Here is a 12,459-nt window from a genome sequence, read left to right on the forward strand (position 1 = left end):
CGGGCCCCGCTCTTGCTAAAGCCGGCCCTGCCCCACCCCCCGCAAAGGCTGGACGCTCACCATGGGGCAGATGAGGCTGCCACGGTTGTACACGGTCCCCCAGGTGGCTATGCCGATGGTGACAATTTCGCCCTCTTTGCAGCTGCTGCTCATGCTGAAGTCTCTCACAGCTTCTCCCACCTGCTTCATCACACCGGCGTGGGACCCACCTGTTATGATCCAGGCACCTGGCAGACAGAGCAGGGGTTGGCAAGGTGAATGCGCCATGCACAATGGCTGATATCCTGGCCTATCAGAGACCTGCAGAAGTCCCCCTTCCACCCAGGTTTTGGAGATTCTGACGCCTGTAGGGTGCCCATCCTGCATTCTGCCCCATAAGTACCTTGGGGTGAACTGAGCCCACCTTCTTTGACACACAGGTCTGGGACCTCTCTGGGCTTCATGCCCCCCTGCCCTGCACTTTGTGCAGGCCGTAGGCGAGGAGAATGCCGCTAGTGTGAGCGGACCGTGCTTTGTGCAGGGGCAGACAGATTGTCTTGTGGGTCAGGACTGGGATGCAGAAGATCTGGATTTGGTTCCCTGCTCTCCCGCAGACTTCCTCTCTGACCTTGTGCCTCTATGACATGGGGATAATAACCCTTCTTCTTTCCACCATTGGGCTGTTCAGACTGTGAACTCTTCAAGGCAGGGGACTGTCTCTCACCATGGCCTTAATAGCCATGTCTTCACTGCCAAAAAGGTGTGTTTTACAGCGGGATAACTATCATACATTAACCACCTCTTTGTAAAACTCTAGTGGAGACAAGGCTTTGTAGCTTTTGCTGGAACTAGACAAAGTTAACCGCAGCTGTGGGGTATAGGGCAGACCTGTCTAGCTAGAAACTGCCTGTACCTTGTCTCCACTAGGATTTTGCAGCGAGAGAGCTAATTTGCATTAATTCTTTTGCTGTAAAAACATACCTGTTTTGGCAATGAAGACACAGTCTACGTTTTAAAAGCATGAGGCTAACGTGTTAACAAACACCTTTTAAAAGTCTAGTCTGGGCAAGGCATGCTGCCTTTAACACATGGTAAAGTGCTCCGGTTATAGCTTAAAAGGCACACACTTGTCTGGAGACCTTTTAAAAAAAAACAACATCGACATTATTAACACATATGAACGTATGAAATCTCATCCTTCCAATTTTACAAATAGCCACATATATCACCTCCTGATGCCACCCTATTTAATTTGCAAAGAATCAAAAGGGTTTCGGGATCGTGACAACACCGATACTTGTTTAGAAAGTCTAGTTTATAGCCCGCAGGACAAGTCCACCGAAAGTTTTTCCAACCTCCAGACATTTCCCCCCTTCTTCTATTGCTTTTCCTTGGAGAGAAAGTGGAATTTTCTGTAGTATTTTTATTAAGCCTATTTGTGCCTCAGTTTCCCCTATAATTTGCACAGCTACCCAGATAGGGTGAGAGAAGGACTGTTTGCTCTTAGGGCAAGCTGGGAGACATAGGCATGAATGATGCCCAGCCGTCTGAGCCTGGATGGGTCATAAAAAAGAACTGGCCAAGGCCAACCCCATATCAATGGAGGATCCAAGAAGACAATGGCAAAGCCAATCGCTAGGACATTGACAGCGACCCAGACAGAGATGGATTCCCCCCTCCCCTCCCTCAGCAGGGAAGCTGAGCACAATCCCCCAGTTTGAGAACAAAGGACTGGGGAGATGTGTGGTGGGGATAAGTGCTGGCTGCTGGAAGGAGTCAGGGCTCTGACCTGGGAAGCAACCATAGAGGTCAGACTGAGATCCCGGACAGAGCCCAAACATGGGGGTTCACTACCGCTTGGCTGGGCTCTGGGCTAACCAGCATGGTCTCTGTGCTAACCTTCACTTCTCTGTGCTAATCTAAGGACTTCCTATGTTGTGTCCAGTTGACTAATAACCCCGGCTATTTTGACGGCGCTGTGGGAGTGTCACTGTGTATGCTGGGGTGCATTAATCCCTGAAGAGGGGACAAGTCTCTACCAAGAGTCTAGCTCAGTTGGACTCTCTGAGCAGCACTCACGGTGTGAAGTAGGAGTGCTGGAGCCCCAGAGGTTCAGTCATGGAGGCAGTGAGGCTTACCCTGGAGGAAGAGAGAGACCCTGTGGGAGTCTGGCACATTGAAGGGCGCCTCCTGGAGACTGTTCCAAACTGGGGGTGTCACACCAATCCTGTGGATCCACGGCAGTCAAACCAGCTGATCAATAGGGAATCATTTGCTGTGCGCCACGTCTGCTTATTCTCCTGTATTTGTCAGCTTTGGAAGGCTTGTTTGTGTTTGGTCAACCTCCTCCCATTGTCTGTCTAGTTATTCAAATGCCCAACGTGGCGACCATACATTGTATAATCTGCTTGATCCCAACAGCTTTTTTAACTCTGCAATGATTTCTAGTACTTAGCCTGGCTTTTATAATGTGTTAGTTACCACGTGTCAGCTAATTTGCTCTAACATCACACTTTAAATCCTAGTCTAGACAAGGCCTGTGTGTGTGTGTACAGCATCAAGTAGAATGGGGCCGAGGTCTCCAGAATCTACCCTAATACAGACAATAACAACTGCACCAGGGGCAAGGCAGTGAGGAATCAGCCCCAGTGCCTAAGTGTCATGTGAGACCTGTCGAGTTCTCAAGGGCCAATGGGTCCGTCCGGATTGTCTTCTTTCTGTTTGTCCGAGATGGGCCTGAAACACAAAGTTTGGATCCTGACATGAACCTTTCCAAAGTCTGAGGAATCCTGGCATGAGGTCTGGATTCATTCCCATCTAGAGGTGGGTGAAATTTTTTGGCCAAAACTCTTTGTCGCCAAAAAAAGCACATTTGGGTTGACAGAAACATTTTAGGAATTCACCAAATTGTTTCCGCTGAAAAAAAACAAAACAAAAACTCTGGAAACATCTAATTGTTTTGTAGCAACATTTTCCAACCAGAACGTTTCCATTTTCTGATTCAAAACAAAAAGTCATTTAGAAATTCCTGCAGCTTCATTAATTTTTTTTTTTTAAGTTCAAAACTGAAACATTTTGTTTTGGGTCAGACTCAACATTGCATCCAACTGAAAACAATTTTGTTTTTTACTACTTTTTGAGTCTCTGAAAATTTTGCTTTGGGTCAACCTGAAACTATTTTTAAATTTTTTTTCCTGGAACTGCCAACAACCTGAAAAAAAAAAAAAATCACTCATTCTCCCAGCTCTACTCCCACCCCATTCAGATGTTCAGAATCCAGATTTTTTGCTCAGTATTTACTCTGGCTATCCCTTTCCCAGCACTAGCTCTTTGAAATAAGGATTGATGGATTGGCTCCTTTCGCTGTAGTTTATTGAAATGGCTGTATGGATAGCCTCTGCTGAAGCTTTTATTTGTCACTTCTTGCAGCAGAATCCCAACACAGATCCTGTGGTCTCCTGCAGCAGTCAACATTTGGGCTGGCCTTCCCCCACCATGTGGGAGAACATCAGGCTCACAGAGTATGAGCTACCCCAAGCAAGGACCATGCCTGGACCCCAACACAGTGTTACTTCCCATAATGACCCCTTGGGTAATATCAGTAAGGGCAGAATTTGGCTCAGAATATTTCTGTTCGTGGTTCAGAGAAGGCTAAGAGGTGATTTGATCAGAGTCTATAAGTACCTGGAGAAAAGACTTCTGATGGCACAGGGGTCTATAAACTAGACTCTAATCTAGAACAAAATCCAATGGCTGGAAGCTGAAGCTAGATAAATTCAGGCTAGAAATAAAGTGCCCATTTTTAACATTGAGGGTGATGAACCGTTGGACCAGCTTACTGAGCAAAATGGTAGATTCTTCACCCCTTGAAGTCAGTACGTCAAGATTGGATGTCTTTGTAAATAATGCGCTGTTGCTCAAAGAGGCGGAACGGGCTCCATGCAGGAGTCACGCTGGCTTGCGTTAGAGGATTGTAATGGCCCCTTCTGGCCTTAGCATTGGACTCTATGGCCCACCAGGTGATTCCTGGGATTGCATTAATTTTCTGTCTGAGGCATCTCTGCTGGTGTGCAACTGGCACTGTATTCCCAGAGATGCCGAGCCAGTCAGCATGCTAATGAGAGGCTCACGGCGTCAGCATTGCTGAAAGAGGACAGTGAGTGACTGACAGCTGCTCAAACAACAAGGAGTCTGGTGGCATCTTAAAGACTAACAGATTTATTTGGGCATAAGCTTTCGTGGGTAAAAACCTCACTTCTTCAGATGCATAGAGTGAAAGTTACAGATGCAGGCATTATATACTGACACATGGAGAGCAGGGAGTTACTTCGCAAGTGGAGAACCAGTGTTAACAGGGCCAATTCAATCAGGGTGGATGTAGGTGCCACCAGACTCCTTGTTGTTTTTGTAGATACAGACTAACACGGCTACCCCCTGATACTTGACAGCTGCTCAGCAATGGAAGCGTTTACTAGGAAAGGCTGGTGCAAGGGTCCTGGTGAGATACGGGGCAATGCTGGGGCTGGAACACAGGAAGGGGTTAGTGCCCTGTGGCATGTATATAAGAGACCAGTGTAAGGGTGGTGGATAAGAGAGGCTGGTAGAAGGGAGAAAGATTCACAGAGCTGCAATGATCTGAGATGACAGTGCAAGAGGTTCCTCAGCCTGAAAGCAACATTTCAGCTCTGTAGGCCCCACCCAGAGACGGGCACTCTGGGCCCCTGCACCCCACCCCAATCACTATGAAACCGTACAGCAGATCCAGCAGGAAAGCTAAAGGCTTTCCCCCCAGAACATGTGGTATATAAGCAGAGGGCAGGCAGGCGTGAGTGGGGAGGAGGAAAACGCTGGCCCCAAGGGAGCAGGAGTCCAAGGACTCATGGAGGGTCACTTACCAAAGCTGCTCACTGGCTCTGCAGAGCTCTGGTAACTGTCTGAACCTGCCTGTCTCCAGAGCCCCTGCAGAGGCTGATCTATCGGCTTGTTGTCTGGAGAGCTGTGGTTTCTAGCCAACGTCACTGCCCATCATTCAGGCTCTGATGAGCTCGTAGGCCAGGGATGCTGTTCCACAAGGATCTGGCACCTTCTATTCTATTCCATTCCGGTTCTGACACCACCGTATTAGCTGAGCTCCTTCCCTAGCACATTATCCCCCAATGGGAACTCCCTACTGCTTTCCCTCAGGGATATAAACAGGGCTCTCCTCCAGTGCAGCCCCAGGAATGCTCTGCCCACCCTCAGGGACTATGTACCACTGGCGGGTGTTACCTGTTGTCTGGGCCACCTTGACCAGCCCCCGTCGGAAGACATTCTTCAGCCTTGGCATCATGTTGAAGTTCTTAGCTCCCCCAGTCACAGAGATGAGCAGGTTGGGCACATCGAGGCCCCAATGCTGAGTCATCAGCTGGTAGATAATGCATGGAGGGGTGTCCGCCGAGACGCGCACATACTGAGGGTGGTGGGGGGTGCAAAACACAGGGAAGGGAGGGAGTAAAACCCACTGCACCTACCCAGAGAGCAAAGCCAGCCAGGGACTCATCCTAGCCAACACGGCAAGAATCAAACTTCTTTCCTCTAGGCAGCTCCCATCTCTCCCCACCCCAGTTCCTCATCTTCCTGTAAAGGACCAGGCCTGCATGTAGAGGAACATCTCCCTCACTGCCCCATGCATCACCTCAGGGCCAGTACAGCCTGGCAGCTGAATCTGTCACTGCACAGCACCCCCGAGGTGACAGATTCCCCCCTCCAAGGAGAGGCTGAGATGACAGCGTGACGTATGCTGCTGCTATTCTAGTGTCAGGCCCTGGGGAGTGTGAGGTTGACTCAGAGCTGGATGCTGTACCTGTTCCCTCCCACCTCCATGAGATTCAGACCCCCAGGAGTCTGAGGCAGGAGAAGTGGAGGAGGTTGCACGCTGAATCTTGGCCCACCAAATGGCTTCAGAGGAGGCCTCAGATTTACTTGTCCTGGCGCTGGCCCTCCTCCCCTCTCCCCAGAGCTGCTCCGAAGGGTGAAGGAGGTGACCGTATCTGCCCCCTTCCTTTCTCTGCTAGGACCAGGGCTGCCTTTGGGGCCTCTCCCCATCTACCGTCAAAGGCAGCGAATACACCCATTCCATCAACCGCAAGTGCCGAGCAGCAGGGTTTCAATATGGGATCCCTGTCCCCTAGACACTAGGGACTGACCCACCTTTCCCACCTTTGGTCCCAGACCTGCAAAGCTGATATCACCAAACGCGTCCGTCGGCATTTCTTGGATGTGCCTCTTGGGGTCCCATTCTTTCCCCAGGAAAACAGATGACTTTGTAGCCTCTTCCAGGTGCTGTTCCCTGGGGTAACCACACTCACACATGACCCTCCTGCAAGAAAACAGCATCAGCAACTTCCTGAACTCAGAAGGGGCGTCTCTGGCAGTTACAGGCAGATGAGTCCCTTGGCAATCTCAGATTGGAAGCAGTGGCAGTGGCTTACTTTGAAAATGCCCAACACCAGCTCCTAGGGAGGTTATATCTCCTGCCCAGCTTGCCCATCGGCCATTGGCTATGGAGACGAAATCACTGTGAGGAAGAGATCATTGTGCATGGTAGAGCGCAGCAAAAATCAGCATTTCCATCCCGCAGGACATTCCGATATCTGGACACTGTTTTCACCCCAAATTAAGCCAAAATATATTTTTTAAATTGCGGAACAAAAAGTTCTGGAAAATATCGATTCAGAAATGGCGAATCATTTTGTTCTGAGTCAGTTCAATGTTGAGCTACACATCCCAGTAGTGCTTTGCATTGTCTCTTGGGAGGTGTAGTTCTGGGTGCTTCATGTCCTAATGTCCCCAATAGCAGGTCTCCATGGCAAGACTACATCTCTTTTGATGCACTCTAGTCAGCTCCCATGATGCACCACACAGGTCAGTCTGAGGGGACACCACATGCTGCACTATGAGACATGTAGTCCAGCCCTGGAGCTCAGACCATAGGGAGAGAATCACTGGAACTACAACTCCCATGAGGCAATGCACCACCAAAGGGAAAGGCAGTCCAATGGTTAATGGACCCAAAATGAAATAGTTCATGAAATATTTTTCCATTAGGATATTGAAAAATTTAGGCAAAATAGAAATTTTCCAATAGAAAATTTTAACTTTGCGGAAACTGCATTTTCCATCAAAAATACGTTTTGATTGAAAATTCCCAACCAGCTGTAGTGCAGAGTGGTTTTGCACCACTGACCTGTTAAGCGTGGTAGAAGCTCACTAATCTGCACCAATGTCCAGGAGACTTGATGCACACTGCTCAGTGCTGTGAACTAGTCAGTAGGTGAACAAACATAATCAGGAGCCACATCGAGATGCCTGCATTGCAGAAGGAACCCAGGGTTTCCTATTATTATAGATGACAGTGCTTCATAACAATGTAACAAGCCAAGGCTTGTGGCTAAGCATTGGGGACCAATTCCCTGTGTGAGCTTAGGCCTCAACTCTGTGGATCTCAGCTCCACAACTACTAAAAGGGGATAACGGTTCTTCCAGTGTCTGTCTATTTGGTTTGTCAGCTCTTTGGGGCAGGGGCTGTCTCTTACAATGTGCAGCACCTAGCACAATGGAGCCCTGATCTCAGTGGGGCCTCTACAGGGCTGGCTCCAGGCACCAGCTTCGCAAGCAGCTATTCGGCGGCAATTTGGCGGACGGTCCCTCACTCCCGCTCTGAGCGAAGGACCTCCCGCCGAAGTGCCGCCGCAGATCGCGATTGCAGCTTTTTTTTTTGGCTGCTTGGGGCGGCCAAAACCCTGGAGCCGGCCCTGGGCCTCTAAATGCTACAATAGTAATACATTACTGTAGTATATTTTTCTGAAGTAAATGCAACCTCACTACAGTCATCAGCAATGTGCAGTGAGAACACTGGAGTTTTTATGAGGATTACCCATGTTTGCAACTTTGTGCAGTGAGACTTAGCACAGTCCTACTGTATTCATTAGCTAGGATTCAAGCCTTTCCCCTTAGCCCCATGTTTAGAAGCAGTCTCCTCCATCTCCTGTTGCCTGGGAGAGTAGCTGCCCAGATTTTGATCCTGACATTACATTAGAGCTGGTCAACAATTTTGTTGGATTTTTGACTAAAATAATGTTTTTGTGAAAGCATCTGCCTTCTGCAGAAAAATTCAGTTTTTTGTTCAAAAACAGAACACCCAAAAAACTGAAATATTTTGGCCAAACCCCCAAATATTTCTATCTGGAAATACTTCTGCAGAGCCTCATGGGAATTGTAGTTCAGTTTCTTTATATCTCCATTCACTTGTATGGGCGGAGCTCCCCAGCTGGACTACACCTCCCATGATGCACCATCACCATGGACTCTCATGCTGCACCACCTTCCCTCTCCAAGAGAGGAGACTGTGGTGTATCATGGGAAATATCCAGACAGCTCAGCCTATAAATAATAATAATAATAATAATTCCTATAATGCTTAGCTATTTATATAGTGCTTGCCATCAGAAGATCTCAAAGCACTTTTCAAAGGGTGGTAACTCATAAGTATAAGTATACATTGTCAGTATAAAGAAAGGGAGCAAGGGTGGCCACTCATGCATTCCCAGAAAACATAGTACTTCTGGGAATGGCATGGACCCACCACCACTGGCATGACCTTGCACTCATGGTGAGTTTAAGGTCATTTGGAAGAGCATGCCACTCCATCCCCACTGGTGTGACCTTGCACCCAGCTGAATAGCCTGCCTGATGGGAGCCTGAGGCACTGGAACTACAACTCCCATGAGGTATCATGGCTGCATTTGCAAATCAAAATATATCCGTTTTCATATTTCCACCAAAAAATCCAAATTTTCTGTAGAAAATTTAAACAAAAACTAAGTTTTTTGTTTTTGTTTCCATCAAAGTTTTCCACAGGAATAAGAACAACATTTTTCAACCAGCTGTGCTTAGCATTGTAGAATAAGCTGAAGAAACGCAACATTTCTTCTCCAGGAAATCTTTCTCTGTATTCTCTTTGTGCAGCTCCAAGACCATCATTGCACTCCTCTCCTCGTAGCAGAAATGGGCTTAACACTGGATGTTGACTCTACTTTCCTGCAATGTGGGTGGAAAGCAAGAAGCAGATGGAAGGGGGAAAACATCAGTGCATTTGACTTACCCAGTATCTGACATTTGGGAACTTTCAACAAAGTACACACACTCCTTCTTCTTGATGTTTTCAGGAATCCACGAGCTGAGATTCTCCTATAGGGTGGAGAGAATAAGGGGAACAGCAGGCCTAAGTGGTTTCAGACAAAGACCAGATTACATAAGTTCCTACAACTGATCCACAGAAAAAGGGGCACATCACAGATTCAGCGTGCAAGGGCTCTCAGCCAGTACATAGAGAAACAAAGGTCATAACAGCAAGAAACCCAAGGGGAATTTGACACTTTCAGTTAGACAGATAGAGTGAGGACTCTGCCAGCACACTGTGTATCAGACAGACAAACGTGTGCCCAAAACTGAGGATGGTGAGACACGAAGGAGCAGTGAGGGCTTAGTCTAACAGCTTATTCACACTTTGAATTTGTTGCAGGTTAACTTGAGTTATTTCATGTTAAATTGGTGGGGGCTTTGTCTGGTCAAGCAGGAAGAAAGGAGTTGTGGCTCCTTTAAGGAATCCCCCCTCCTTAGGGCTGGGGAGGAGGGATAGCTCAGTGGTTTGAACATAGGCCTGCTAAACCCAGGGTTGTGAGTTCAGTCCTTGAGGGGGCCACTTAGGGATCTGGGGCAAAATCAGTACTTGGTCCTGCTAATGAAGGTAGGGGGCTGGACTCAATGACCTTTCAGGGTCCCTTCTAGAGATAGGATATCTCCATTTATTATTAAGGTGGACAGAGGGATGGGGCATCACCTGAGCTGGGGGTTGGCCAGAGGGGCTCAGGTGAGCCACTGGTCCCTGCAGACAAGGGTTAAGGTATGTGAATGCCCTGCCCTCTCACTCCAGGACCATCAGAACAGTGCTGGGACTAGGAGTGATGCTGTTAGTGGGTTTGTTTTCACCTTGTGTGAATGGGATTGGCAGAATGGCTCTCCTCCATGTGTCCACATCTCCCAGGGCACTTTGTCTGGCTATTGGAGAAAAGCAGGTAATGACCCTAACTACTACCTCCTCCAAATGATACTCTGTTCCTGGACTGAGAGCCCCTTTTAGCCTACTCCCACCAACCCACCCCTGGGCTCGGAGCATCTCCTGGCTATGCCCCTGACTCTTACACATGGTCAGTGTATTTGCTGGCCTCCCCCTAACCTTAGCATTGTCTAAACTTGCCTTTTCATTATTGCCAGTGGCAAAGTGAGCCTTCCTCTTGCTCTTACAGAAGCCACTATTGCTGCGTCTGAGGTTGGGAACCATTTCGAGGTCGCAGATCTTGGGATGCACAACGTAGCTGTCTCCCTCAGCAGGGCAGACTCCATTCAGCTCTGGCGGTAGCATTCTGGTTTGCCTGCCACTCCCAGCTACAGGCAGGTCTCTTGTCACTCTCAACAGAGCCTCTCAAGTTTGTTATGCCGAGAAGTACTGAAATGCAATGAAACAGAAAATACTAAACATGCATCAGAAACACGAGGACACTCGAGCTGGGGCTTGCTGCTAGGAAAACACCCCTCACCATGAATCTTCTCCCTCCAATCCCAGCATGCTTTGGGATTTGTTTCAGATGTGAACTAGACCAGCTATGCATGTCACACAGGACAGACTTCTAAATTCATCTATTGTTTTCCTACAACAGGCCCCGAATGAATGATCACAGAATCATAGAAATGTAGGGCTGGACAGGACCTCGAGCGGTCATCTAGCCCATCCACTGACCAAGTAAACCTAGACCATCCCTGAGAGGTGTTTGTCCAACCTGTTCTTTAAAACCTCCATTGAGGGGGATTCCACAACCTCTCTAGGTAACTTGGTCCAGTGTTTAACTATTCTTATAATTAGAAAGTTCTTCCTAATATCTAACCTAAATCTCCCTTGCTGCAAATTAAGCCAATTAAATTATGAGATAGGGAAGATTTTAATTAAAAAAACAAAGCTAAAAAGTAACATACACTGCATCTATATGTATGTGTTCATATCAATATGTATGCCTAGTTGTGGGCTCATATCTATATCATCAACAGCTGAGTTGTTAATTTTTTATCTATCACCCATGGCATATGACCCAGAGACACAACCACAGACCATTCTCCAAGTCAGACATTCATTATTAACCATAGACACTGCCATCTTCTTTGTTACCCTCCATACATAGAGCAGAGATTCAACTCCTCACTCAGCTCAACACATCACATATCCCACACACAGCCCAGAAATGATACCTTGCCCACCCCAAGCCATGATTCCACCAAATGGGAAAATACCCAATCTATCTGATCCACTCTCTCTCTATGGATTAGAAATCCCATGTGTTTTCCCTATTCACCCTGCTGGGGTGGGTCAAGCACCTTCCGGCTATCCATCAGCTATCCACCTTCATCCAGCTCGCTCTGCGCATACAGACCAAACCCTCAGCTACCCCTGCACCACACCCGGCTAGTATGTTACTTGTCCTGTCTTTAGAATGTCAGGCAGCCAGAGTGCATGCTCCCTCCTTTCAAAGGGTGTAGCACCCTCCAAGTTCACCCTGACTCCCAGATCCCCGGGGCGAGGTGTAGGCACACTGCCGCTGGGAGCCCTGCTGGACTGACAGACTCCACCTGTAGGTGTGGTCTAAAGCCACAACTGCGCCCTCAGTGCCATGAGGCTAATTTCATTCATGTCTGTGGAGCACTTTAAGATCTTCAGCTGGAATGTGCTATAAAAAGGCAAAGTGTTATGATTATTATTTATTCATACACCTGGCAGAACGATTCAGCCTCCACCACATCACAGTCTGTCTGGGTCATGAGCAAATAAGCCAGTTTTCCAGCAAAGGGATAGGATCAAATGTTGCAGTCTTGATGTACAGTTGTTTTCTTAGATGTGCTAATTTTTTTGTCTCCCTCATTAAGGTCCCTGAGATGCTACCAGATGCTATTGCTAATTCAGTAGGTGGCACAATATGGGACCAATGCCCCAGTATGGCACTAGCTGGTGTAACTGTGCTGCAAATGCCATGTTTCACATGAAATATTTTTGTAAAAATAAGTTCCTGTCCTCTTTTGCTCATTATGATCCTCTCTGGCACTTTCCATAGATTTCAGACCAGAAGGGACCACTGTGATCATCTAGTCTGACCTCCTGTGTAACACAAGCCATAGGACTACCCTGAATTTACTCCTGTTTGAACCAGAGCAGATCTTCTAGAAAAACAAACCACCATCCAATCTTGATTTTAAAATGGCCAGTGATGGAGAATCTACCACAGCTGTGGGGAAATTGTGCTAATGGTTACTTACCTTCACTGGTACAAATGCACACCTTTTTTCTAGCCTGAATTTACCTAGCTTCCAGCCCTTGGATCTTGTTACAACTTTGTC

General features: G+C 47.7%; 1 protein-coding gene across 2 annotated transcripts in view; it reads right to left on the reverse strand.

The window, feature by feature from the left end:
* TRPM2 (transient receptor potential cation channel subfamily M member 2) overlaps positions 1 to 10,441 on the reverse strand; it is a 50,010-nt gene extending 39,569 nt beyond the window's left edge. The window contains exons 1-6 of one of the 2 annotated variants that reach the window (XM_026660813.1): positions 10,277 to 10,441; positions 9,122 to 9,207; positions 6,450 to 6,518; positions 6,169 to 6,337; positions 5,248 to 5,428; positions 61 to 227 (exon numbers count right to left, since the gene is read on the reverse strand). In XM_026660813.1, the coding sequence (XP_026516598.1) occupies positions 61 to 227; positions 5,248 to 5,428; positions 6,169 to 6,337; positions 6,450 to 6,518; positions 9,122 to 9,207; positions 10,277 to 10,441 (837 nt within the window). The remainder of the gene's footprint in view (positions 1 to 60; positions 228 to 5,247; positions 5,429 to 6,168; positions 6,338 to 6,449; positions 6,519 to 9,121; positions 9,208 to 10,276) is intronic. The other variant, XM_026660814.1, reaches the window with a different exon arrangement.
* Between the last annotated feature and the right edge of the window lie 2,018 nt (positions 10,442 to 12,459).

Source organism: Terrapene carolina, unplaced genomic scaffold, assembly GCF_002925995.2.
Source record: "Terrapene carolina triunguis isolate 2854851 unplaced genomic scaffold, T_m_triunguis-2.0 Scaffold837, whole genome shotgun sequence".
NCBI lineage: Eukaryota > Metazoa > Chordata > Testudines > Emydidae > Terrapene > Terrapene triunguis.